The sequence below is a fragment of the Tursiops truncatus genome, chromosome 15, assembly GCF_011762595.2.
Source record: "Tursiops truncatus isolate mTurTru1 chromosome 15, mTurTru1.mat.Y, whole genome shotgun sequence".
Classification (NCBI taxonomy): Eukaryota; Metazoa; Chordata; class Mammalia; order Artiodactyla; family Delphinidae; genus Tursiops; species Tursiops truncatus.
In genome coordinates, this window is record NC_047048.1 from 59,322,933 (window position 1) to 59,350,349 (window position 27,417).

General features: G+C 49.0%; 2 protein-coding genes across 2 annotated transcripts; both read right to left on the bottom strand.

Moving 5' to 3' along the window:
- Positions 1-182: 182 nt before the first annotated feature.
- Positions 183-3,436, bottom strand: SOX12 (SRY-box transcription factor 12). Its single transcript, XM_004331876.4, has one exon. It carries the CDS (start codon positions 2,953-2,955, stop codon positions 2,014-2,016), a length of 942 nt encoding a protein of 313 aa, XP_004331924.3. The 5' UTR covers positions 2,956-3,436; the 3' UTR covers positions 183-2,013.
- A 17,781-nt stretch (positions 3,437-21,217) lies between these two features.
- On the bottom strand, positions 21,218-24,406 carry ZCCHC3 (zinc finger CCHC-type containing 3). The gene has a single exon (XM_004325214.4). The coding sequence runs from the start codon at positions 23,891-23,893 to the stop codon at positions 22,679-22,681; it is 1,215 nt and encodes a 404-aa protein (XP_004325262.1). The 5' UTR covers positions 23,894-24,406; the 3' UTR covers positions 21,218-22,678.
- Between the last annotated feature and the right edge of the window lie 3,011 nt (positions 24,407-27,417).

Here is a 27,417-nt window from a genome sequence, read left to right on the forward strand (position 1 = left end):
CCATCCTTAATGAAGACCAGGAGTCCTGAGATAGAGGGAGCAGAGAGGCCTAGAGGGGCCAGGTGCCTCCTTGCCCTGGAACCCCCAGCTCTTCCTGCATGGTGCTAAGTCACATGGACTTGAATCTGCCAAACTGTTTGGGGAGGGTTGCGGAAAGGCAAAGACATGTAGAAGCACAGGGCGAGATGGGGCAAATACACTTTATTCAGTCCTGGCAGAAGTCCTGCTGTGGGTGCCAGTGCCCCCTCCCCTCAGCTATGAGACTAGTTCTCCAAGACCACAGACAGTGACATCTCTTCACTCACATGACGTTTTCTGGGATTTTTCATTGTCTTTTTTGTTGTTGTTTTTCTTAAAAAAAAAAAAAAAAGAGAGAGAGAGAGAAAAAGAGAAAAAGAGAGAAAGAGAGCGCGCGCAAAAAGGCCCAGAGCCGGAGCACCAAGCTTAAAGGAGGCAGCTGGTGGCTTTGTCAGCGACGGGAACGCGTGGGGCAGAGACCTGCAGAGACCCTGGGCAGGGGTCCCGGAGGACTCTGGGACCGTTTGTTCCTGAGATTTGTGTGTGTGAATGAGAGTGTGTGCACACCCAGGAGGGTGAACACACGCCGGTGAGATACAGGTAGTGAGGGCAAATGGGGCGTGGGGAGGCCGGAGGGGCGGGGCTTGAGCGGGGAGCTGGAGTAAGAGGGGTAACAGCATCAGGGGCAGGGTTTCCGAGGGCACCCGAACTGGATGCAGCAGCGCTAGGCGCAAACGGCCCAAGACTACTCTGACCCTCCCTTCAGTCTCACTGGCCCAGTCGATGGTCTCTCTGAAGCCAGCTGCTGAAAAGTGGGGCTCTTCTTGCCACTTCATCTGCTATTACGCCTCAGTCTCAACCCCCTAGTACCAACGTGTCTCAGTTTCTCCCACTGAATACTGTAGGCAGAGGGACCTGGATGACAGGAAGGGGCGGTGGGCTTAGGAAGGAGCCCAGGCTGAGAGTGTGCCCTGAGGTGATAAGGGCACTTGGGGGGGGGGGGCGTGTGAAGCATAAGGACCCTGTCCCCAAACAAACTGTTACGTGTCTTGGTTCTGAGTTTTCTTTTTCTCTCCTGAAGGATTTCCAGAGAAAGACCCTGCCCCCAATTCCCAGGTGGGGGAAAAAAAGGTAGGCTTCTTGGAACCAAAACAAGCTGTAGAGGCAGTCATGCAGTCGGTGAGGGGTGGGTGCACGTGGGTTGGGCGACCCCGTAAGGGAAAAGGGGCTATGCCACTTGGGAGTTCCAAGCTCCACACCAACCCTTCCGGGCCGGCTAGTCTCTTTCTCCCCCTTCCGAGTGCTCCTCCCATTTAAGGCAGTGACGCCCCGTCGGGTTGAACGGAAGCCGTGGCTCCTGGATCAAAAGATTTCTCAGGATCGCTCTATATCCGCCCCCCTTCTTCCTGGATCTGACAGGGGCGTGAGGTTCGACTGGGACCAGCTCCCTCCTCCCAAGAAGCACTAAGCATGCGCGAGAAGGGGGCGGATCCCAGTGTTCCCGGGGAAAAGGAACGGGCCCCTCCCCCTCCCTGGGAGGGAGGGGCAAGGGAGGAGGGCGCGGGGCCGCCCAGCTGCAGCGCCCCCCCAAACAAGACAGGAGGCGGGCCAGGCTAAGGCGGAGGGAGTCCGGAGCAAGGGCAGGGGCGTGTCCTCCGGCCGTGAGGAAGGGCGTGTGCAAAATGGGGGAGGGGTACAGGTCTCTTGGAGAGGACGGGAGGTGTATCGGAGGGGGGGCTGGCTGCTGGTGGCTGTGCGGGAGGGGTAAGATGGGGAGGGGCTTGGATGTCGGAGAAAGGGTGGGGGTTGGGCTGCCTTGGGGTGTGTCTGCGGGGGAAGGGCATGTCTGGATTTGAAGGGGGTTGGGCACGTCTAGGAGGGGGGAGGCTGTGCGGGAGATGGGGTGCCAGCCTCGGCCTCCGAGGGGCCCCAATACCTGATTCCTGTATGTAAACAGCTGGTTTAGGGGGCGTGCGCGCCCCGCTGACGGTGGGCTCAGTAGGTGAAAACCAGGTCGGCGATGCTAGACGGGCGCCAGTCCCCTGCGATCATCTCGGTAACCTCGGGGGTGCAGTAGTCCGGGAACTCGAAGTGCGACGTGCCCGAGGGGGGCGGCAGGTCTGGGTCGCGGTCCAGGGCGCTGCAGTCTAGGCCGGCAGGACCGGGGGGCAGTCTGGACAGAAAGCCCAGCGGCTCCTCCCCCGACGCCACCGTCTCCTCTTCGCCTTCCTCCGTCGCCGCCGCCTCCTCCTCCTCTTCCTCCGGCTCCTCGTCCTCCGACGGAGTCGGGGAGGCGGCGGTGACAGCCGCCCCCTCACCCGACGGCCCCTGGGAACGCTCCGCTTGTCCCCGGGCGGCCCGCCCCGCCGGGACCATCCTCCACAGCTCCCGCCCAGGGGTCTCGACCAGGCGCACTTCCAGCAGCTCCTCGTCGTCGTCCTCGTCGTCGTCCTCGGGCGCCGCCGCGCCGCCCCCCAAAGGCCCTCCAGCCGCTCGGCGGCCCCCGCGGCTAGGCAGCTGCGACCCGGGCTTGAGCCGGCTGCCGCCGCCGCCGCCGGGGGGGCGGGGCCGCGCCTTGGCGGGCGCCCCCTTGCTCTTTTTGCGCGGCCGGTACTTGTAGTCCGGGTAATCCGCCATGTGCTTGAGGCGCAGCCGCTCCGCCTCCCGCACGAACGGGATCTTCTCCGAGTCCTGCAGCAGCTGCCAGCGGCGGCCCAGGCGCTTGGAGATCTCGGCGTTGTGCATGTCGGGCCACTGGTCCATGATCTTCCGCCGTTCGTGCTGCGACCACACCATGAACGCGTTCATCGGTCTCTTAATGTGGCCGCTCGGGGTCTTGCACCAGCCGGGCTCACGCGCCCCCTCCTCGGCCGGCCCGGGCCCCGGGGGCGGCGGCCCGCCGTCCCGCTTGGCCCTCGCGCCCCTCTGCTGCACCATCGCGCCTGGGCCCGGGGCCGCTAGACGCCGCCGGGGGCCGTCCGCATCCTCAGCGGCTGGGGGTGGGGGAGGAGGCAGCAGCGACGGAGGGGCGGCCCCGCCCTGCAGCTCGGCCCGGCCCCCGCGAGCTGGGGAGCGAGAAGCTGGGCGCTCGGGCCCAACGGACGGCGGGGGGAGAAGGTCAGCGGCGCGGTCTCAGGCAGGTTCGGCGCGCCCCCGCCGCCTCCGGCAAGTTGCACCCCGCAGCACGCCACACATTGTTTTGCGGGGGCTGAGGAACTGCACTCCCAGGGCCCCCGCGGGCTCTCCTTGCAGCCTCCTGCTCGGCCGCGGCCCGCGCGCGCCTCTCTCCGCCCCGCCGCCTTCCAGTGTCTTTCTCCCCGCGCGGCCCCGCCGGCGCGCGCGCCACCCCTCCCCCTCTCCGTCTGCGGGCCGCTGCGGCGCGCGCGGGGCCGCCCCGTGTAAACACCGAGGTGCCCGCTTGGGCTGCGGCCGGGCCACGCCTCGCGCCCGGGCGCCGCGTCACCCGTTGCTGGGCAGAGAACCTGGTATTTGCATCTCCCAATCGCTGGCTGCCGAAGTGGGGCGGGGCTCGCGCTGCGGGGCTGGGCGGTCTTGTGGCTGGGATTGGGGGTGTCGGATGAAGTCGGTTTCTTTTCTTAGGCTGGGGACTAGCGGGAGAGTGGGGGGCGGGGGGTGGACGCCGAGCGTGCTTCCCTTCTGGCTCCAGAAAGCCTGTCCCCGCCCCGCGTTGCCTTTGAAATTTTAGCTTACTCAGTGACACCTGCCGCCAGGTAGGACCTCCGCTCCCTCCTCTTTCGGGGGCGTCTTTTTAGCCGCCCCAGAACTGAAGGTGAGGAGACCTAGGCTCAGGAAAGCTCCTTAAGGGGACAAAAACCTCATCGTATCATTGATGTAGCCCCTGCCTAGTATCCAGCCATATAGGCGCTCAACAAATGTTTATGGGCCCAATGAACCGAATCCCTTTTATATTTTTCTTCTCTTTTGAGGCACCACGAGGGACCTGAGAAAGAAGGGCACATGACGCCCACTTTCCAGGTAGGAAACACCAAATATCTGCAGATTAGGGCTCGAATCCTAGGCTCGCGGTCCCAGCTCTCTTCCCTCAGCGCACGAAGGGGCCGGGGCACCTCGCCTAACCAGCCGAGGGTCCTGAGTAGGACGAACTCTCCGTTTTTCACACGTCTCAGGCGAGGTTCGAAGATGCGTGGGTGCCCCATTCCCAGGTCCCACGCCACACCTAGACCAGCCTGGTGCCAGACTAGGGCGCGATGCCCCTCCCGGGTCTGGAGAAGCGTGCGCGGGCACGGGGGCGGAGCCAGGCCAAGGGGCGGGTCCGAGGCACACGCTCGAGGCGCGTGGCGGGGAGGGGCTGCGCGCTCCCATCTCACCACGTGTGAGCCCGCTCGGGCATTGCTGGGCGTGTGCTGCCCCTTGGGGGAGGTCACCTTCACCGCGCAGTGGGCCCGGGCGATGGGTGGGGGCGCTGAAGCGTCCCTCCACGGAATCAGGAGCTGGGAGGGGTCGGGATGGGGGTCTCTATGGTAGCATTCTGCTGGGGCATAGTGGGCAGTATCCGGATTGGAAGGTGCGTGTCTCAGGCTGTAGACCTCACCCACCCCTGGGCGGGCGGGTGCGGAGAGCCCAGCCGGAGGGTGTGGGGTTGGGGAGGGAGGACCTGCGTGCGGCTCCGCAGACGCTGGGGGCGGGGTGATTGCTCTGGGTGCCCGGGAGGGAAATTGGATCTTCGCCGGCGGGAGGGGGCGACTCTTAAAGGCACAGGGCACTCGGAAGGAGAAGGCTCCGCTCCCGACCAAATGGTTTCTCCGTTTACTTATTGGACGCTGAGATCTGGAGACCCCCGAGTTTGAATCTTAACAACGGTAGCTTGTACGGTTCATTGCTCGGTGGAGTCAGAATTTCTGTATTCATATTCCGGGTGCCTCTTTTTGCGTGTCCTTAAAATAGGAAAAAGCAGTTTCTTCCTCATATGGTTATTTTACAGATTAAATGGGATAATGGATGTAGACACATCCCTGACATCTAGTAAATGCACAACAAATATTAGTTATCAGAGACTCAGGGCACCACCAACCTAGAAACACCAACATAATAAGAAAAAAAGGCATCAAAGTAGTGATCCTGGGAAAAATAAAAGCTTTAAAAATTTTTTCTAACACTTTTACACTTTTCCTACTTAATATTTGTCTTATTTTAAATTACATAGGATGGGCACTGCCGTCTTTTCCGTGCTTAGGGCCTCTCAAAGGTCTTACTGTGGCCCTGTAGCTGCTGCCATTACTATATTAGAGTTTGAAGTACTGGCCTCCTGGATATTCCTCAAACACAGAAGGCTTGGAACCACCTCAGGGCCTTTGTACATGCTGTCTCCTCAGCCTGGTAAACTCTTCACCCCCATCCCCACATGGCTGGTCCATCTCATTCTAGCCTCAGTTAACATGGACTCTCCAGAGACGCCTGCCCTGACCACTCTCTGCTGCCGCCCACCCACATTCCCCTGCATCTCAGGTACACAGAATTGTTGGTCTGTGACATTGTTATCATTGTCCATGATTGGTTCAGTTCATGTTTGTATATATTTATTTATATATAATATAGTAAAAACCAGTGAAATCAGGGCTTCCCTGGTGGCACAGTGGTTGAGAGTCTGCCTGCCGATGCAGGGGACACGGGTTCGTGCCCCGGTCCGGGAAGATCCCACATGCCGCGGGAGCGGCTGGGCCCGTGAGCCATGGCCACTGAACCTGTGCGTCCGGAGCCTGTGCTCCGCAACGGGAGAGGCCGCAACAGTGAGAGGCCCGCATACTGCAAAAAGAAAAACAAAAAAACGAAAACAAACCAGTGAAATCAGCAACCCAACACAGGAACTGGAACATGGATAATAACCCACCTTTCCCTATGAACTTCTCCCCCATCCCATCCCCTGCTTTCCCTCACCTGATGTAATGTCTATCCTGAGTCTTCCTTTACACTTATAAAAAGCTTAGCAGCTTTATTGAAATACCAGAGTATTCATTCATTTAAAGTATACAATTCAATGACATATTAAGGGAGCTGTGCAACCATCACCACAATCAATTTTAGAATATTTTCATTGGGACTTCCCTGGTGGTCCAGTAATTAATACTCTGTGGTCCCAATGCAGGAAGCCTGGGTTTGATCCTTGGTCAGGGAACTAGATCCTGCATGCAGCAAAAAAGATCCCGCAGCTAAGACCCAGTGCAGCCAAATGAATAAATAAACATTAAAAAAAAAAAAACCAACAAAATATATTCCCTTGCCTCTAGCTTTAAAAAAAGGGTATCATGCTGTATGTAATACTCTGGTATTTACTTTCTCACTGAATATTATAGTGGCAAGATTCATCGAAATTGCACCCGTGTGGGGTTCATTCATTTTCCACTGCAGGAATGTACCACAATTTTTCTATCTAGTGTCCTGTCCCTGGACATTTGTATCATCGCCAGGTTTTTGCTCTTATGAGCAGTGTTCCTGTTAACAATCCTAAATGTGTTCCTGGTGCTCAAGGGCAAGAAGGTCTCCCAGGTATTTTAGGGGAAGTGTGGTAGCTGCATCTGAGGATATGTGAGTGCTAACTTTTATAAGGTGATTCGAAACTTCCAAGTTGTACCAATTTACTTTTCCACAAGCAACATAGAAGAGATCCTCTTCGTCTATATCCTGTCCAAAGTTTGGTATTGTTAGATATCTTAATTTTTGCTTGCATTCTTCTAACTCATCACCCTTTCTATTTGTTTCATAGCACTCATCACATTCCGGAATTATTTTATTTGTTCACTTGTTTTTTGCCCACCTCCCCTCCACTGGAATGCCAGCTCAAAGAGGGCAGAGATTTTTGTCTGGTTTTTTTCCTGCTCTGTCCCTAGGAGAGTGCCTGGCACACAGTGGGTGCTCAATAATTATTTATTAAATTAAAGTCAGTGCTCTATCATAAGTGTGCTCAAATTCCTCCGGGAGCCCAGAGAAGGAAGTGAAATTTTGGAGCCCAAAACCCAAAACTCCAGTCTGCCACTGGGATGTGATATTTATCAGTGCACGCAGGCTATCCTGAGTCCTTTCAGATGGGTGCCCCAGAGTCTAAACCTTGCAGGCCACAGGAGTTCAAGGCTGGGCTGACCACTGAGCTGTTCAATCCAGACTGTGGTAGATAGATGGTAAGGTTCTTGGAGAGATGCTGACCACTGCTGCCCCACTGGTCCAGGCCACCATCATCTCTTATCTGGGTACCTGCCCAGCCTCCTTTCTGGTCCCTGTACCCACCATATCTCCTTCCATTCCATTCTCCTCCCTGAAGCCAGAGTGATGGTGTCTTTCAGTCAAAAATCTGATCGTGCGTCTTCCCTTGTTAAAACCCACCAGTGGTTTCTCCATTACTCTCAAGATAAACACCAGACTTTCACCTGACCCACTAGGCCAAGCTTGGTCTGACCCCTGCTCACCTATCTGACCTCCTCTCCCAATTTCTCGGTCTTGATCCACTCTCTAGTCACAAAAGTCTCATTTCAGTTTGTGGAACAAGCCAAGCCTCCCCACACAGGGTGTTGTGAAGTCCATTCCCTCACCCTTTCCAGCACTCCTGCCTCTGTCTGCCTCCTTAGAGCTCTCCTAACCCCATGTTCCTTTTCTTCAGTGCACAGTGACCTGCCTAGCTCATTTGACACTCAGAACAGATGGCTCCCTTAAATGACATTATTTTCAGCAGCAGTCATGAAATACAATGAATAATACTAATGATAATGGCCAGAAAAGAAATGCAGATGGTGACAATACTCTTTTATTGAACTTTGTATACATAATCATGTCGGTAAAAATAAATATTACAGTACAAAAAAGGAAAAGAGCATTTGATCCATACTCTTCAATTATATTACTATATTTCTTTGAAAAATAAAAGAAAAAAACACACCAACACAGTGGTCTGTTGCAATAATAATTCCATTCCATTCCATTAATTACATTACAGTTTAAAAACAAATAAGAAATCACTTTAAATATAAGAATCAATTTTAATATTAAATATATGATTCAGGGGCTTCCCTGGTGGCGCAGTGGTTAAGAATCCGCCTGCCAGTGCAGGGAACATGGGTTCGAGCCCTGGTCCAGGAAGATTCCATATGCCGCGGAGCAACTAAGCCCATGCGCCACAACTACTGAGCCTGCGCTCTAGAACCCGCGAGCCACAACTACTGAAGCCGGTGTGCCACAACTACTGAAGCCTGCGCGCCTAGAGCCCGTGCTCCACAACAAGAGAAGCCACCGCAATGAGAAGCCCGCTCACCGCAACGAATAGTAGCCCCCGCCACCCCCAGCTCGTGGCAACTAGAGAAAGACGGGGCACAGCAACAGAAGACCCAACGCAGCCACTAAATAAATAAATTAATTAAATTAAATTAATCTATAAAAAATATATATATATTTCAAATTCGGTAAAACACAATTTTACTAAATAATAATAATATTATATATAATACTATTTTACTAAATAATAAAATTTGCAGTTACCACGCTTGGCCGTTCACTCTTTGTTTCACTGTGCTAAATTTTAAATACAACAGCTTCAAGTGGTCACATAGAATGACAGAATTGAAACAACTCAAGTTCTGGTTCTTCAGCTTCCTAATCACTGTGCTATCATTGTTTATTTTGAATCTATTGTTTAAACACAGCCATATGTTGTACCAAAGGGGCTGGAGACACAAGTACTCAGGAAGCGAGCTTGAACAATTCTGGACTGTTACGAACTTATTCTCAAAACTAACGCGTGTAGCTGTGTCTGGCTTGGTGTGTGTTAGGGGCTGAATGTATAGCTGGGAGTGCTCTGAATTATCTTCCTTGTAGGCGATTATGTTTATTAGTGTACAAGTGATTAAAATATGCTGATTCGAAGCTTACAAATATATCATTAGGACTCAAGGTAGACCAACAACTTGATTTTCAGAGAGGAGTGTCTTACACTGACATGGTTTAGAATGGCGGGCACATGGTAATAATAAAATGCAGAGAGATGTTCAATCAGTTTTATTGTTCTCAAATTCTCCGCAGACAATACACCCTTTCATTGCCTGCAGAGCCCCACTTGGTACACCACAGCAGAGCTGAAGCTCCATGGGATCAAAGGACCCACCTAATTTCCACTCTCCCCAGCACTTAGCAGATCTTGGCACAACACAGACTCTCAATACCTGTTCAGTGAAGGGAGGAAGGAGCCAAATCGGGTGTGGGCGTGGCTGTCACAGACACCATCATGCAACTCCACCCACCCCAACTGTGTCTAGCTCTAAAACATCAGTCTTTGAACCAGCACGGTCCTCAAAGACATTCATAATAAAGAGGGAGAGCAATAAGAACAAGGTAATTCATTTCTTGATTCATCTAAATGTCTTCTTTGAAAAATTCAAAGATTATGATTGTGTGTGTGTGTGTGTGTGTGTGTGTGTGTGTGTGTGTGTGTGTGTACATTACAGGGCTCTTTTACTGAATAATGGTATAGAACTGCACATGGAGCTCGTGAGCACTTAAGTATGGCTACTGCAAATTGAAATGTGCTACAGTGCAAAATTCTCACTGGTTTTCAAATACTTAGCAAAAAAAAATTAAAATATCGCATTAATAGTTTTGAGATTGTAACGTTTTGGATATATTGGGTTAAATAAAATATGTTAAAATTAGTTTCACCTGTTTCTCTTATTTAATTTTTTTTTTTTTTTTTTTTTTACTTTGCTTGCATTATATTTCTAAGAGGCATACTAATAGAGGAGATGGAGGTTTTCCTCATCCTTACTTGGCAAAATAAAAAGTTGGCAATTTTTGTCCATCTCCAAATTTTCAAATGAATAGTTTTTTTCAGGAGTGAGAGGAGTTTTTTAAACTTCTCTGTGAAATCCCAAAGTCTTAAAGATCCTGACGGAATTCTGGGTTGCCAGTCCATAAGATGTAGCTTGAGACTCAGAGAAGCACAGGGCAGCAAGGAGAGGCCAGAACTGGAGGCATGTTCATGGGGAGAAGAGGACAGCATCAGGGGCATTTTAGCAGCACCAGCAGGGCTGATGGAATTGGGGAATAATCAGATTGGGGGAAGGAAGGGGACGGTGACTAGATGGAGGAACTGATTTTACCTGGACAGTGGGTTCCATCTGGTGTCTCACATCACACCCCATCGGTACATCTCCACATTTCCTAGAGTACAATTCCCACAACCTGACTCTGAAATTCATTAGACTTTTCCTTTGGAAGTGACCATATTCTTTATCATGAAAGGGGACACTATTAATAATTATGCTGGAACAACAGTAATAAACTGGGACTGCCTGGGGAAACTGGGAAATAAGTCATTCCCACCTTATTGGCTAAATATAGAGGACTCCCATAGGTGACTCAGAAGTCAAGCATGGAAATACTGGGGCTTTAAACAATCAAAGCACCCAGGATTTGAAGTCAAACTTTGTTCAATGTCATGAGTTTTTAGGGAGTTACTTCAACTGATTTGCCTCGGTTTTCTCATCTGCAAATTGGGAGAGCATATTTCAGGACATGGAGCATGGTAAAGAGTCAATGAGTTGTGGGACTTCCCTGGCAGTCCGCTGGCTAAGACTCCGCGCTTGCACTGCAGGGAGTGCTGGTTCGATCCCTGGTGGGGGAAGAGAGATCCCACATGCTGCGTGGCACCGCCCAAAAAAATAAATTAAAAAAAAAAAAGTCAATGACTTGTAACAAGAGCAACAACAAAAGTACTCTATTGTGTGTATTCTCTTTAAAAGAAAATGTACAAAAAGGCAAAACTATAGAGACAACAAAAAGATCTAATGGTTGTCAGGGTTTGGGGTGAGGAGAGGGTTGAATAGGTGAAGCACAGGGGACTTTTCAGGACAGTGAAACTCTTCTGTATATTATAATGGTGGAAACAAGACCTTATGCATTTGTCAAAACCCATAGAACTATACATTAGAAAGAGCAAATCTTAATGCATGAAAAATTAAAAAATCATTTATGACTGGGGAGGATCCCAAAATGGAATGCAGAATGTGACAAAACAAACTGTATTACAAATGTATGAAACAGTCTCATTAAAGGGGGTGGGGGAAAGGAGCTTGACTTAAGCAACTTTAGAAACGAGCGGGGTCTGTAAAACTAAAAGCAAAAGAAAGTGTACATAAAGTTGATAACGTTTCCCACAGGGGTATGGGTTAACAATGCTGATGCTGCTATACATTTTTACTGGTGAATGGTGGGAGCCAGGTTTCTCGTTGGAGTGGGAATTTACTGATGAGCAAGGGGAGGAGGCTAGAGTGATTCATGTGGTAATGGATTAGAGCTGGAAATATAAATAGGACCTTACCTTTAGCGTAATATAGATGCACATGGTTACATACAGAAATATTCTTAGATATGTTTATGTACACAGGTTAGCATATGCACATATATTTCTTTGTTCTGTTAGTTGAAATAGGAGGAATCCGGACTTGAGAAACAGCTAATTCTAGGACTGGGGCAGGGGATATACAAGATGAGTCTGGGGCAACATATAGTGCCAGAAGGTAAGGAAGTGCTCAAGAACAACAAAAGGCACACAAAGATGGGAATATGTCAAAGGGACACAGGAGCCGACTAAAAGAGCTGCCTGCCAAAGGCCAAATCTGGACCAATTTGAGCAACAAAATTAAGCAGTACTGGATTATAACTGAAAGTATGAAATAAGTATCTATGAGTCCATTGATGTAAATAAATGACTAAATAAATAGAGGAAAAGAAACACATCTTCAGTGCAGAAAAACTCCAAATAACTTACACAGATACTCCACCCTCAAGGGGGTAGAACAGTACTCCCCACTCCTTAAGTGTGGGCTAAGCATAGTTACTTCCTTCCAAAGAGGAGAACACGAAAAGGGGTAAAAGAAGAGCAACTTTACAGAGGAGAAACCTGACAGGTACTACCTCAGCCAGGTGATCAAGGTCAACACCAACAGTGATCAGTCCTGTTGATGTCTGAGAAACTGCCACAGCCAAGAAGAATCTAGGAGACACGAGATAAATGCGATGTGGCATCCCGGATGGAATCCCGGGATAGAAAAAGGACATTAAGTAAACACTAAGGAAATCAGAATAAACTATTAATGGTAACGAATGCACCATATTAATGTAAGATGTTGATAATAGAGGAAACAGGATGGGTGGGGGATATAGGAACTCTGTATTATCTTTGCAATTTTTCTGTAAATCTAAAACTGTTCTAAAAAATAAAGTTCATTTTTAAAAAGATGGCAGGGTTTTAAAAACACACTTAGTTTATTTAGACTTTAGAGTGTTAAAGCAATTACATAGTCTGCCTTAAAAATGGAACTTCTTCAATGGATTAAGAAAAATATTCATTTATCCTACAGTTTTAATATGTTTTGTCCAATAAAAGTCAGCTACCAATTGCTTAGGTCAATGACTCAGCGTCTTTCATTTGTATGCATTTGAAATACAAACAAGGAAAGATGACTAGCTTCTTGATCATTTAAAATTAAATGAAAATACCTATATTGAAAGAAATCCACGTAGAGCAGATATCAACCCCATTGCCTAAATTTTCATTGCCTAAAATTTTTTTAGTAGAGAACGACATATATTGTTGTCTAATTGGAACAGTTTTGCTCTCTTAAATAAAATACCAGCCAAAGATTATTCAGGCTTCAACTGACAGAGGCTTTACTGCTAGTTCCTTCTAATTTGGAGAATTCCTTTTTTTGAAAAATCGAGTCTTGTTGCTTCATTGAAGCTGGAGGGAGAGCAGGACCGAAGCTCACTGGCGGTGTCACTGAGCGGAAGGCAGGACTCTAAGCTTAGGGACCTGCCCATTGGTGGGCTGCCGGGCAGCTGTGGGGCGGGGACGCCTGGGATGGAGCTCATAGCCCATTGGCTGCGTCGCTGGAGGATGGTGTAAAGGACCGCCAAGGCCTGTGCTGCCGGTTTCCACGGCAACGGAGGCTTGAAAGAGCCACTCAGATTTCGGCGTTCGTTCCCAACTCCCCCCTTCCGGAGGGGGGATGGGCGGCCTGGATTTGAGGGCTGGTGGAGGAGGCGTGGGGGCTGGGAGTTAAGGGGACAGGGCTTTCCTCCGACCAAACCAACCTAGCAAAGCAGTATCTGAACTGGGTTCGAGAAACCTGGCCTGCGTGCTCACTGGAAAAAAATCAGACAAACAGAAAGGCGTTAAAGACGAAAGAGAAAAATGACATATAATTCCATCCTCCCTTGACCTCTCCATTGGTAACATTTTGCATGTGGACTAACACAAAGCCTAGCACAGAGTAGGAACGAGATACTTAGTGGGAGGGAGGAAGGGAGGAAGAAAGAGGAGAGAAGGAGGGAGGATCCCTGATGTGGGCAACGTGGCGTGAGACAAGTGCCCGCCCTTTGAGGCCGAAAGTCCGCAGACAGACCTGACGGGGTATGACAGCCTTCAGTATGGGGGCTTGAAGGAGAGAGGTCTCGCCGGCGCACTGGAAGGACGGAGGAGGCGGCAAACAGGATCGGGACTAGGCATTTGGGAGACCTATCTCTGTAGTAAGACCGGGTTCACATTCCCAATGGCCCCAGATGACAGTGCTTCAACTCTCCAGATACCAGTGTCCTTGTATTTGGGGAATGATAAACAGTACCCACCTCGTTGTGTTGGTGTCAGAACTGAGTTGAGATAATGCATGTCAACCTCTTAATACGATGCCTGAAACATAGTAAACTGCAGTCACCAGCAGCTATTACCTTAATTGTTAAGACAGAGTAGGATTTGACTAGGTGGAGAGAATAGGGGGTTATCCTTATGTGGGTGAGAAGGGAGGAGCAGTGTGGAAATCTTACAAAAGAGACCAGTTCGGATGTCATATAGAAAATCATGGGAGATGATAGCCAGAGGACAAAAAGGAAAAACTAACGATGAGAGCTACTGTTTACTGAGGGTCTGGCACTCTGCCAAGCCCTTTACATGAATTTTTATTTCATTTTCTCATCAGCCCTGATAAGGCAGTTACCATTAAACACATTTTTCTGGTAAGGAAACAGTCCCAGAGAGCTTACATTTCTTGTCTGAGCTAAGAAATGGTACAACCAAACAGGGGCATTTGCAGTGCCCAGGACAAGAGTTCAGCTGGAGGCCCATACACCACACGTCTCTGTAGTTAGAAGTGATACATCCATCATCAGTCTAAGGTGTTAAATGAAATATGTTATCTTCTCCTCCTTGACGGATCTACTTTCACAACAACCTGGAAAAGCCAGGTTCGAATTAGAATTCCAGGACCCTTGGAGGTCTGTGCCAGGGTGTGTTGGCCCAGCGAGGGCTGCCCCCTGGATCCTGCATCCAACCCCAGTCCAGCTACCTCCTATCCCATCAGTGAGGGACCCAGCACGTATGAGTGGACACCCCAACCGCCACATCCAGCTGTCTCTTGCAATACAGACCTAAGCCTCAGGTCTGTAAGGGGTGCATCAGGCAGTGCAACCTGCCCTCAGCTGAGATGAACCCAGGGTTGAGGCCACGAAGGTTCTAATTGAGCTTAGAGGTATTTTGGAAGGGAATTCTGGGGTTTCAGAGAATGGTCTGGAAAGGGAGGGCACAGACTCTGGGTGGGCAGTTCCTCTTGTGCCTACAGATTCCCACCCCACCCCCTGAGGAGGGGCAGGGCTCAGGGCCAGAGCTACTCTTGCCAGGGATAAGGGAGTGTTTTGTTGAAGCTAGGCATTCACAATCCACTGTGCCTCACAGTGTGGGGGACATGCAGGCTAAGTCTCAGTGATATGCCCTCAGAGGAATAGGGGAGGATGGGCCTGACCTCCAGGCTGAAGGAAACCCTTAACAAAAGTGAGAAGACTGAAGGAGTGAATTCGATTTTTTTAAAAAAAAATTATTATTATTTTTTAATTGAAGTATTGTTGATTTACCGTGATTCAGGTGTATAGCAAGGTGATTCAGTTATGTATATAACTTTTTCAGATTCTTTTCCATTGTAGGTTATTACAAGTTATTGAATATAGTTCCCAGTACTATACGGTAGGTCCTTGTTGTCTATCTATTTTATATATAGTAGTGTGTATCTGTTAATCCCAAAATTTGAATTTGCTTTTTGAAGATGAATGAATAAGCCCTTATTCAGTAGAGAGTCAGTGTGCTAAGGGATACTTTGAGTGTCATTTACAAAGGACAAGGAGGATACACACTACTGTATATAAAATAGATAAACAGGGCTTCCCTGGTGGCGCAGCGGTTGAGAGTCCGCCTGCCGATGCAGGGGACACGCGTTCGTGCCCCGGTCCGGGAGGCTCCCACATGCCGCGGAGCAGCTGGGCCCGTGAGCCATGGCCGCTGAGCCTGCGCGTCCGGAGCCTGTGCTCCGCAACGGGAGAGGCCACAACAGTGAGAGGCCCGCGTGCCGCATAAAAAAAAAAAAAAAAAAAAAAGATAAACAACAAGGACCTACCATACAGGGAACTACATTCAATATCTTATAATAACCTATAATGGAAAAGAATCTGAAAATATATATATATGTAAAACTGAATCACTTTGCTGTATAACTGAAACTAACACAACATTGTAAATCAGCTATACTTCAATTTAAAAAAAGGAATAAAAAAAGGATAAGGAGGTACATATCCTGATCTGTAACCACAGCCAAGTAATTTCTAGATCATTCGTGCAATAAATATTTATTGGACTTTTACTATGTGCCAGGCACAGTGCGAAATGTTGGAACTATCACCAAGAGCTAAAAAAGTCCTGGTCTCTGCCCTCTGGGAGTTCAAAATCGAGAGACAGAGGCAGATATTAATTAAACCGTGGCATAAATAAACATATCATTGTACCTGCAGTGACCACGAAAAGGAGGGGAGTGTAAGAGGGTTTTGTCTAGAAGGTTAGGGAAGGCTGCCGTTAGGAAGTGGCATTAGAGTTGAGCGCCAGGGAACGTAAGGGTTAACCACGGGCCTGGGAGGGTGAATTCCTGGAATGAGTAGCAGAAGCCCAGCCAGGGTGAGGGGGTGAGGCCCAGAGGAGGCTGGGCGACCAGGCAGGGCCTGGTGGGACCCAGGGAGGACACAAAGTCTTTGAAGGTCTTTTAAGCTGGGGCTTAATGTGATCAAATTTTGTTTTGGGGACGATTTTCCTGGGTGGAAGGAGACCAAGCTTGGAAGCAGGGAGACCAGTGAGTTGGCTTGGCCGCTCTAGAGTTTTAAACTTTCCCAATCAAAATGTCTTATTTTTAAAGGTAGAGGAAATGGACTCCCGTTTCTACAGAGTCTACAGGAATTTCTTTGAAGTCTTGTGTTGTGTTTTGCATTTTTTTCTTTAATTTTTTTTTTTTTTTTTTTTGCCAGAGATAGTACATGAAATAGTTAGAAACAAAACCAAAGAAACCCCCCAGGGATATACCATGGAAAATACATTTTCCTTCCAGCCCCAATCCCAAATATCCAGTTCTTCTCAGAAGCAAGTTATCAATTTCACTAATATCCTTCCAGATGATTCTATACATAAACAAGCATATGTATATATTTATTCCATCATTTAAAAATGTAATATATATATCAATTGTCACATGGTGCACTTTAAATATCTTACAATTTTATTTGTCAATTACACCTCAACAAAGCTGAAAAAAGTAAAATTAAAATGTAAACAGTAGCATACCATACCTTGCTTTGTTCACTTTAAAATGTGTCTTAGATGGTTTTAAATAGCCGTTCTTTTTAACAGCTGCATAGTGTGACACCATTTGAATGTGCCATAGCCTAACTACTATTGATACATAACGGATAGACAATCAGGTTGTTTCCAGTCCTTGGTACCTTAAGTAATGCATCAGTGAACATACATAACATGTGACATATAACATCTTTGTGCACCTGTCCAAGTTTAGCTATAGATTCATTTCCTATGACTGCTGTAAAGATTATGTAAATTTAAAATTTTGATAGTGCCAAACAAACTGCTTTCCAAAGATGTTGGTCCATGTTTTATTTTAAAACTCTGCAGTTTGCATTCTCCTCCATAATATATCTGTTTATTTTCATGAAACATGTCCTCCCCCAAATATTCTTAGTCACGCTGACAAGCCAGCAAGTGGTGCTGTATGGATCCACTGGCTCTGCCCACGTCTGGTAACGCTCGCTCTCGTGGAATTCCACCTTCAACTTGGTATGATCTGACTCCTTAGCTTCCTCTTATACCATTCCACACTCCATCATACTGAACTCCTGGTTGCTCTTTGTCAGCCACACCTGAAGTTGACGTGAAGTAGGGAAATGGGCACTCTGGCTGAGAATAAAGTCCCAAAGGGACCCAGAAGCCTCTTGCAAAAGGAGTTGTATGCTAGGCTGACTCCCTAGAGCAGTAGAGAGCCCCAGAGGGAGTAAAAGGGTCAGAGTGCTACATTGGCATTTTAGGAAGATTACTTGTTCCTTAGTCCACCTCTTTCTCCCAACACTCTAAAAGGCCTTCCCCAATGACCTCCACATTATTCAATCCAATGGGCACTCTTCAATCCTGACTTATGAATCTTGACATTTCTCAAGGCCAATTTTACTTGACCTCTTGCAGCACTCAACACATTTAATCCCTGCCACTTATAACTATCCTCCCTTGGTTTATGTGTCTCTACACTCTTCTTTTCCTTCTCCCTTTCTGGCTGTCCTTTATTAATTTGTCACGATATCTTTTTCCATCAGGGAAAACTCTCACATGTCAGAGTTGCATAAGGTATGGTCCAAGTTGCTATAATCTTTCTCCCCTATGCTTTTTCTCATGACCCATTAGGAGATTATAAAATCAATTTCATGGGTCATATAAGCATTTATAAAAGAATGAAGCAATAGAATAGAAAAGATCAGAGCACACCACCCACAGAGATAATATTCTTTCTTTCTATATATAAACTTGTTTCTATAGAAACTTGTTTCTATATATAAACTTGTTTATTTATATATAAGTATACACATGTATATGTATCTGTTGGATGGCTGCAATGTAAAATGTATACCTTCTGTGGAATGTGGTTAAAGAGTTTGAAAACCATTGCTAGAGGACACCTGTGTTTATATCTCAAGCCCAGAGCTCTCCTTAGAATTTAAGACCTGTGGATCTCGAACCACCCATCCCACACCTTCTTTTAGACATCCTCTACGGGGATCTCAAACTCAACACAGCCAAAATCAAACTGAAGACCTTCGGCCCAAACTTGGATTTTCTCCTCTATTCTACACCTCAGGGCGTGGCCCCACTATCTATCCAATTGCAGAAGCTGGAAACTTGGGTGTCATCCTTGGTACTTACTTTTCCTCCAGCCTATGTCTAAGTCTTGTTAACTTAAACTCCTAAAAATCTCTTTACCCTGCCTGCTTTTCTCTATCTGCATCATCCAGGTCCAAGGTACCCTCAATCTGTCACCTTGGTAAACTGGACTTCTCTACACCTGGGTTTCTCTCTGACCCATTCTCTACAAAGTATCCTGAATGGTCTTTTAAAAATATAACCGTGATCATGTCACTTCCTTGCTCAAAAATTTTTCAATGGCGCCTCATCATTCTTAGACTCAAATTCTAAACATGGCTGACCAGACCTCCCCAAGAGATCTCCAGTCTTATTTCGTACCATCATCTCCCTCCCCCTCTCTGCATTGTAGCCACACTGGCTGTGCCAGATGTGGATGGTCGGCAGACAGCTCCCATTCCCACTGTTAGTGTGCTTTCTGTGCTACTCATGCTGGAAAGCAAAAGCATTTCCTGACTCCCTTGCAGCTAGGGCTCCAGCAATTAGGTACACTTACATGAGGTTTGGAAGGTGGTAGTAGGCAGAAGTCAAACAATATTGGCTGATTTTGCTTTTAAGTAAGGTTGTGGAGACTCTAGTGTATGATCTCTGGCTTCAAGGGCTTGACATTCCACTGTTCTAGCAGTAGCATTGGCAGTGGCATCCTGTCCTTGAGTGGCAGCTTCCACAGCGTGTTCTCAAACTCGGCCTTTCCAGTGATGGCCTCCTGGCTCCTTTCTGACTGTGAAAGAGGTAGTAGCTCCCCTGGTAGGTCAGTTCCATGGTGTTCTAGGAATCATTCCTAATATCCAGCCTAGAGCCCATCACTTTCCTCAATACCTAGAGTGGTTTGTTTCTAAACACTGGCGTTCATTTGGTTTCTAGAATCCACTGTGCCTCCTCCCACTATAGGGTTGTTATACTTGTTATCCTTACGCAAACCTAGGCTCATACCCTTACCACCACTTAACCCCCACCCCCACCTTTCAATTAACTTCTTATATAATCTTTTGATCTCAGTTCAAACATTTTGTCTGGGAAGTTATCCCTGACCCCCCCAAGAACAGATCAGTTTTCCTTATTAAACATGTCACTCTGTATGTTTCTTTCAATGCATTATTACAGATTATATATTTGTGTGACTCTAGAATTCCAGCCCCAAAGTGCTTGACTATTTTGCTGCAATTCGTTGCCTTGAAAGAGTTGGTGCTTAACATACGAATGTTAGAGTGTTAAATGAATGGAATGAAGGCGGCCAGAGTGGAGGGTGTTAGGACAAAATCAAGCCTCTTAATACACTGACAAACCCTGTCACTTCCTCTTGGCCTTTTCCCAACCACATCTTCCTGTGACTCTCCAGCCAGCCTGAACACACCCTGTGCTCTAGTCTCCAGGTCTTTGCACAGGCTGCTTCTGTTGCTTGAATATCTTCTCCTTCTTCACTTGACTCCTTCATTTTGCAGGTTTCAGTCGAGACATCATCTCTTCTAGTAGAACTGCATTTGAGACAATTCTATACTCTTTTCTAGAACATTAAAAAATACTTAATATTATTTTAAAAATTGCTTCCTTATTACTTATCTGTAGCTCCCTCTGCAAGTGCACAGTCTTATTCACGGGCGTATGCAGAGTGCCTTTTGTCGGGTCTGGCTCTTAATGGCCTTCAGTATTGTTGTAAGCTGAACGAATGAATGTCAGCTAGTCAGCCAGCCTCAGGCTGGGGATCTCCACACACTTCCCAGGAGCCCATGAACAGTGAGGGATTGTAATTTGGGGGCTGCTAGATCAGGAGAGGAAGCTGGGGGAGGTTTGTTCTGCTCCAGCCCGTGGCTCAGTCCCCAGACTGCCAGGCTGGAGGCCCTGAAGCGGATAGGGGGGCGGGGAGGGGAAGGGCAGGGAAACAGTTTCTTCCTCTGCTCTCTCCAGTAGAGTTGGGGGGGAGGGGCAGAGAGAGGGAAGATTCCTTCCAAGGAGGCTCCTTGGCACAGTGCCTGCTAGGAGGAAGGGGGAGGGGACTATGATGAATACAGGCTTTTTCCCCCCACGTCAGGCCTCCAGCACAGTGCGGGAGGGAAACCCGTGGCAGAGGAGGGGGAGAGAGAGGACAGAGGGAGGGAGGGAAGGAAGGAGGAGGGAAGACTGTGTTTGCCTTGGGAGACAGGAAGGAGAAAGGCTGAGCTGGCTCTGAAAGGCAGGATTCTGAAGAGCCAACCAGGCCTCAACTGTACCAGATCAGCTCTGGAAATACCCTCAAATCACTGAGTCAGAGAATCAATATACTGGGAACATTAATTCTTAGGATCAGATCATCTTATCATCTCAGGGCTAGAAAATCCCTCAGAGGGTTGTGTCTGGAGTCTCCAGGGCTAGCTTGGAGGAGTGAGTCAGCTCTATGGGAAATTTCCTGGACCCTTTCTCTCTTCCTCCCTTATAGTTGGAAGAGATGGCATTTTTTCTAAAGCCCATGAACACTTTGTATCCAATTCAGTGCACTTCCAATAACTGTTAAGATGATGAAACTGACATCCTACCTCAGTTTTTCCCACTGGTTTGTAATCTCCTGAGGGCAGTCCCTCTCAGTCATGTTAGTACCATTCAGAACTGTGGTCTCAAACCTGGCTGCCCATCAGAGTTGCTTGGGGTGCTTACTAAAAATAGTTCACTCACTCCAGTGATTCCTATTGCTGGGAACTGAGTTAGGACTTAACACTTTAGTTTTAACAGTATGCTAAGTGATTTTGATGCAAAGGTTTAGGTAACAATTCCCAAGGGCCTGGGAAAACATAGTAGGTGTTAAGTGTTGCCTGCGGGCTGGAAATGTATATGCAGAGTAAACAAATGGTGTGTGGGAAGCCTCGGTTGAACTAGGGTCTGTGAACCTATGCATCTAACATTTTGAAAGGAAATAGTGCAGCAGTGTTAGCAATACAAAAGATAAATATTTATTCAGAACAAAACTTTAAACAATCGATTTTACATTCTAAGCCACAAGAAAATAGCAAAACATAAAGGAAAGACAAAAACTAAAAGAAAAGCAGTGAACTGTCTTTTCTACTTTAAATTGATAACACTTAGTAGACCCAATGCCCTCCAGCTTGGCCTATTTCCCAAGTACATTTTAGAGTTAACAGCTCATTGGAATTCTGTTTTTCTCCTGAGAGTCCGGAGGGTGCAGATGAGCTCTAGTCGGCTGCTTCTCTGGAGACGCTAGCTATTGAGGCTAAGATGCAAATGTAAACCTTTCTTTACTCAGGAGCACCTCTATTTCTCACTGATCGCAATGAACGGGGAAGGGGAAGGCCACAAAGGAGCAGGGCCACTTTAATCCAGATATGGTACCCCAGGGGGCAATGAGTACACCCTGGATTATGTTCCTTTGTCCCTTCCGTATCTCCCAAGTATTCTGAAGCTCCTGCCAAATCTTCTGCTTCCTTCCCCAGATGATTTCTTAGCATTCCCCTGGGCTCATTATTCTGGAAAGAGCAGACTTTCTGGGCCCTCAAGTGTTGAGGAAAATGTTGTGAGGTGTGAGAGGTAGTGGAATGAGCACCGGGCTTGGGGTCAGGGAACTCTACTCTAGGCTAGCTCTGGCACCAGACAGCTATGTGACTTTGATCCAGTCATTTAACCTCTCTGGTCTTGTTTCATCTGTTGGAAAACCAGTGGATTGGTCTAGACCAATTTTTAGGTCTTTTCCAGCAGGAAAATTCTAGATTCCATGATTCTGTGAAGAATGGTTTCTGAGCCACTGAAAGCGCTGTCACAAAGTCCATGCATTTTAATGCCATAAGAGAGGCCCTTGGCCACCATTCAGAGCCTATTGACTCAGGTTACATACACTTCTAACAACACTGGTTTCACAAATTCTCAGACCACATAGATTAGAAGCAGCAAATTAAAAGGGGACGGGATGAGCTGCGAAAGATAGACACCCTGACAGAAGCCAGGGTCAACAATGTTCTCAATTCAACAAACATTGATGGAGTGCCGACCATGTGCTGGGCCCCTACCTAGCACTGGGGCACAAAGATGAGCAAGGCAGCCGAAGAATGAAAATCCGGGGAGAAGACAAGGGGTGGGGAGTAAAAAGTACCAGAAAAAAAATCTCCAAATACAAAAATGAAAATAAATTTTAAACAAGGGAGGGGAGACATATCTGCACACTACAGTTCTCGGTCGGTAGTCGTTACTGATGACAGAGTCACCAAATTCAGGAAAGGCTGAAATGGAGTAAACTCAGTTTAGGAAGGCAAAGTGAGATGTCTCTTGTAGTTTTAAGAAGATCTCCTTCAAAAACGATAAAAAATGGTTTAAAAAAAAGTTTTGGCACTTAAGAGGGGTAAGCTGGCTCTGTGTTCACCCTGGCAGGCAGGCGGGTGTTCAGTGCCCGGCCACGCCGGTTAGTTGAGCTGCCACAGAATTGTGAACCGCTTTGGGACACTGGGCAAAGGCGTGTCCTCGTTTGCCACAGAGGTTACACACGATGCCCTTCCGGCAGTAAGGGCTCAGGTGCCCCTCCTCCCCGCACCTGAAGCACCTGTCCTGTGTGCAGCTGCCACTCATGTGGGTCCGGGAACCACATTTAAAGCACGTCTTGGGCTGCCCCTTGTACCAGCTGTAGCCCCTCTCGGCCCCCAGGAAGAAGGCCCCCGGCAGGTGCCTGACCCCGCCCTCCCCCTGGCGCAGCTCGATCTCGCACTTGTACTCCCCGGTCCAGATCCCAAACCTGTCGGTCACTTTCACCGGCACGGCCAACACATCGCAGTGGCGCTTAAGCCAGGTCACGATGTCCTCCACGTCCACCGTCTCGTTCCGGAAGAGGATGAAGAGCGTCTTCAAGCTGGACTTGCTCCGCCCCAGCACCACAAAGTTCTCCCAGCAGTCCTCCTGCTCGCGCTTCTCCTCGTAGACGCGTAAGAATAGGGCCAGCTTCTCCGCCGAGCGGAAGCTCACGTCGAACTCCCGGCTGCCAGGGATCTGAATGACCGCGTAGATGTCGCTCGGGTCCATGCCGATGGAGCGCAGGATGAGCGCGCCCACCACGAAGTCCCGGGTTGGGCAGGCGCCCTCGTCTCCCTGGAAACAGATGCGCACGAGGAAGCGGCCCTTGCCCGGGCCCGCCGCGGGGCCAGCCGGCGTCGCCTGCTCGTCCTGTGGGGGCCGCTCGGCCGCGTCTTCGGCCGCGTCGGGCTTGGCCGGGGCCGCCATGGCCGCCACTTCGGCCTTCTTCCTCCTGCCCGCCTCGGCTGCGCCCTTCTTCTTGCGGGCGTCCGTCGCCTCGCCGGCCGGGTCTCTCCGGCGGCCCTTCGGGTCCCCGCGGCCGGCCGGGGGAAAGTCACCGAGGCCTGGCGCCGCCAGGCCCGCGGGGACGCTGAGCCCGCCGCGCGCGCCGTTACCGCCCTCCTCCTCCCGCCGCGGAGGCCGCGACTCGCGGAACTCGCCCTTCTTCTCGGCCAGGTTCTTCACCACCTGGGCCCAGCCCATCTTCTCGCGGCCGCCCTCGGCCTCCTCGGCCCGGGCCGCCGGGCGCGCAAGAGACAGGAGCTGCGTCCGCCCCCGCTTCCTCTCCTCCTCCGCGCCGCCGCCGGTGGCCATTTTACCTCCTTCCCAGCATCCTCCACTCACTCCCGCAGCCAAAGGGCGCCCATGGCGCGCGCCCGCCCGCCCGGGGCTGTGGGGGTTGGGCTTTTTTTTTTTTTTTTTTTTTTTGAAATTCGACGCTTCTCTCCCCCGCCCAGCTAAGGTATTTACTTGCGGCGCTCGGCGGTCAGCGGCCGCGGGCCGGGAACCCCCTGGTAACGGCCAGGCCGCGTTTCCGTTAGTGCTCGCTCCAACCCTACCTCCTCGGCACCGAAGTGGGATGCGGAGCTTGGATCGCGTCCCTGTCCCTCGCGAGGTTTTGGCAGCCTTGGGCCTCGCTCTCGAGGATTTGGTATTTCGCAAGCGGTCCTCGATGATTTCATTCAAGCAGTTTTACTAACGGCCCACAGCCCGAAGGCGGGAGAGAGTTGAGGAAGATTTCGCCCATTTTGTTTTCATTTTTGTACCTTTTCTATTAAAAAAACAAAGACAAAACTTAGCCCTTCCTCCTCCCAGAGCAGATCACAATGCATTATTTTTCCAACGTTGGATTATGGACATTTTCAAACATACAAAAAGTGGAAAGAATTTTGCAGTGAACATTTTAACTATTTCATCTTTCATTAAAATTTTACTATACCTTATCACACTACGCCTGTATCCATCACTCCTTATTTTTTGATACATTTCCAAGTAAGTCATACTGAATTATTTTTTAAGAAGACCTCCATCATATTCATGATGACAATTATATTGAGCGCTTAAGTGTTCGATAGTGTTCTAAGCACACTGCAAGCTTTATCACATGGAATCTTCCAAAACAATGTTGTAATTATACCCATTTTACAGGAGGCAGGGGCTTGGAGATGGGAGTTAAATCACTTGGCCAAGTGGCAGAGTTAACAGGCAGCCTCCACGCATAGGTGGCTTATACTTCTACTTCTTTGCTCTGACATTTTGGATAAAGGACTCTTTGGATCAGACTCTCCAAGAAACGCCTTCACACAGATTCCCTAACTAAAGTTAGCACTGGACGCAATCCTTATTCCTACCTCATCTGTCTCAACTGGTGCTTCAGAAGCATTGATAAAATTTGGGTAGTTGAGGGGGTGGGGTTAATACCACCTTTTGTCATCTTGTTTTCTTTACCATAGCTGCTTGTGTTTCAGGGTGCTCCAGTGATCTTTCTGGGTTTAGTGAAAGAAAAGGATTGTGGACTCAGGGAGACCCTAGTTTGAATCTGACTGCTTCAAATCTCAGCTTTGTCACGTGGGGCCAATGACCTCAGTTTTCACAGCTCAATTTGCTCATCCATAACAAAGGGATATTAATATCTGTAAGGAACGGCACCAAAGACGGAGGAGAGCTTAAACAAGCTTTATTTGGGTACGCTCCCGGACGAGGTTCACTGGTCCGAGAGAAAGGGGGCCAGAGAAGTCGCGCCCGGGCGAGGGTTTGGGCAGAATTTATAGGGGAAGAAGGGAAAGGGGGTGTGGTGAATCCGTGAGGGCGCAGAGTAGTCCTTATTTGGTGGTCTCTTCGGGTATCGTGGCAATATCTGGTGCCGGTCGCATCAGTCTTGGGACCGTTAGTCCCGCCCCTCAAAAGGCGGGAAGGCTGGGCCGGGTGGAAAATCACCAGGTCAGTTCCTGGGACTGGGTGGGTGGGAGCTCTGGGCTGATGCAACCTGTGAGTCTGATTGCGTTCCCCTGCCTCGGGCCAGTTGGCCTTACATCCCGACATCTTTGGTGTAATGGGGTGGCGTTCTGATCTCTGGCTACTTCCTGCTGAATGGGGGCGTCAAAAGGGGAGTTGGGCGACCAGAGGTCCGAGGCTTAAGGGAGACCAGTGGGGGGTTCTGTAGGAAGCAAGGTGTAAGGGCCGAGGAGCATTTGGTTTGTGGCCACCCGAGAAACTTCCTCCATGTGCCTGCGAAGGAACCTAAGAAAACTGGGAGCAAGCATGAACAAGATACAGATGAGAATTAAGGGGCCTAAGATTGGTGTTAGCCAGGTATAGAGGGTGGATCGCCACCAATCGGGAATTGGGGAGGTGGACTGTTGGGTGTTTGCGTTGGAGTTCTTCTCTTAAGCGATGGAGGGCGTTTACGTTGTCTTCGATGAGTCCTGTTTCATTGATGTAATAGCAGCATTTCTCCTGTAGGAAGAGGCAGGTACCTCTTTTGTCGGCCGTCAGGAGATCCAGGGCTCGTCGATTCTGGAGAGCGACTCGGACTATGGAGGTGATTTGGCGCTGGAGAGAGGAGATGGAGGCGGCGGAGGCTTCAATGGCTAGCTGGAGTTTATATTCTAAGTCGCGGGATGTCGAAACACTATGTGTCAGAGCTCCCCGCAGCCCCCCCCACCCCAGGCCTGCAGTGACCAGGGAGGAGGCGAGAGAGATGCCTGCGACCAGAGGAAGAAAGATAGCTCTTTTCCGTCGGGTAAAGGGCGGCGTGATTAGCGAGGAAAATTCGACTTGGCTATACAGTGTGAGTTGTGGGATGAGAGTAACGGGGATACATGAGAAGGGGGAAGAAGAATTGACCTTTTTTGTGAGGGAACCATTGCACCACAAAAACATGCCTGGTGGTGCTTCAATTGATGTGTTTACCGTGAGGGATGAACTGCAAAGAAGCCCAGTATCAGCTAGATTTGGGCGGCTGCCGTAACAGATGGTGAGATTTTTTTGAATCAAGGAATATGGGGACTTTTAACGGGGAAAAAGGTGGGTTTTGGGAGGTGTAGGAAGTAGAATTGAAGGGCTGGTCGAGTGGGACAGCAGCCAAGTGTGGCCGGCCAAGCGAGGCACATAGAAAGCAATCGGAGATGTTACCTATTCCTGTGTGGTTGAGTATCTGTACTGCTTGATGGATGAGGGTCAACCAAGAAAAAGGATCCTCTTTGTGTTCGGGGTGGGGTAGTTGATGTCTTAGGGCTTGTTCTGTTTCCTGGATGGCAGTGGCTTGTTTGCTCAACTGTTGGATAACTTTGGGAATCAAGCTAATGTAGGAGCGAAAAATCTTAAAAGACCCTACAGGATAAGTATCAGTTGCCCATCGGTAAATTTTTCCTTGTACCCCTTGTCCCTACCTTGTATCCCAGGGATCCTTGATGTTAAGGGATAGGCTACCCCTGCCATCGTTGGTACTAGGTAAGATTGTCAGAGTAAGTCTGTAATGCCTAATTTTGCCACGTGGATGTTACATGAGCGGTAGGGGCACCCCCCGTATGTGTCTGTCCACCAGTGACAGCAGTCTTTAGTTTGGTTGTAGGTGAAAGAGACAACGGGAGATTCCTGGCCTAGCCAATTACCTTGCCAAATTAAATGTGGGAAGGAAAAGTTAACGGTCACCATGGCCTGGCATCCGCCTGGTTGGCAGTCTCCTGTCCCCAGGACCTGGGCATGGGCTCGACCGTCAGCTTGCCATGTCCCGTGGATGTAGAAGCGCCATAGGGACGTCTGATGAGTCCTGGGTGGCAGGAGAAGTAGCAGGAGGAGAGGCAGGGCGGTGGATAAGCCGTAACCTTGTGGGACCC

Bases quoted from the DNA above. Each gene is read 5' to 3' on its own strand.
- SOX12 (XM_004331876.4), bottom strand. From the start codon at position 2,955: ATGGTGCAGCAGAGGGGCGCGAGGGCCAAGCGGGACGGCGGGCCGCCG.
- ZCCHC3 (XM_004325214.4), bottom strand. From the start codon at position 23,893: ATGGCCACCGGCGGCGGCGCGGAGGAGGAGAGGAAGCGGGGGCGGACG.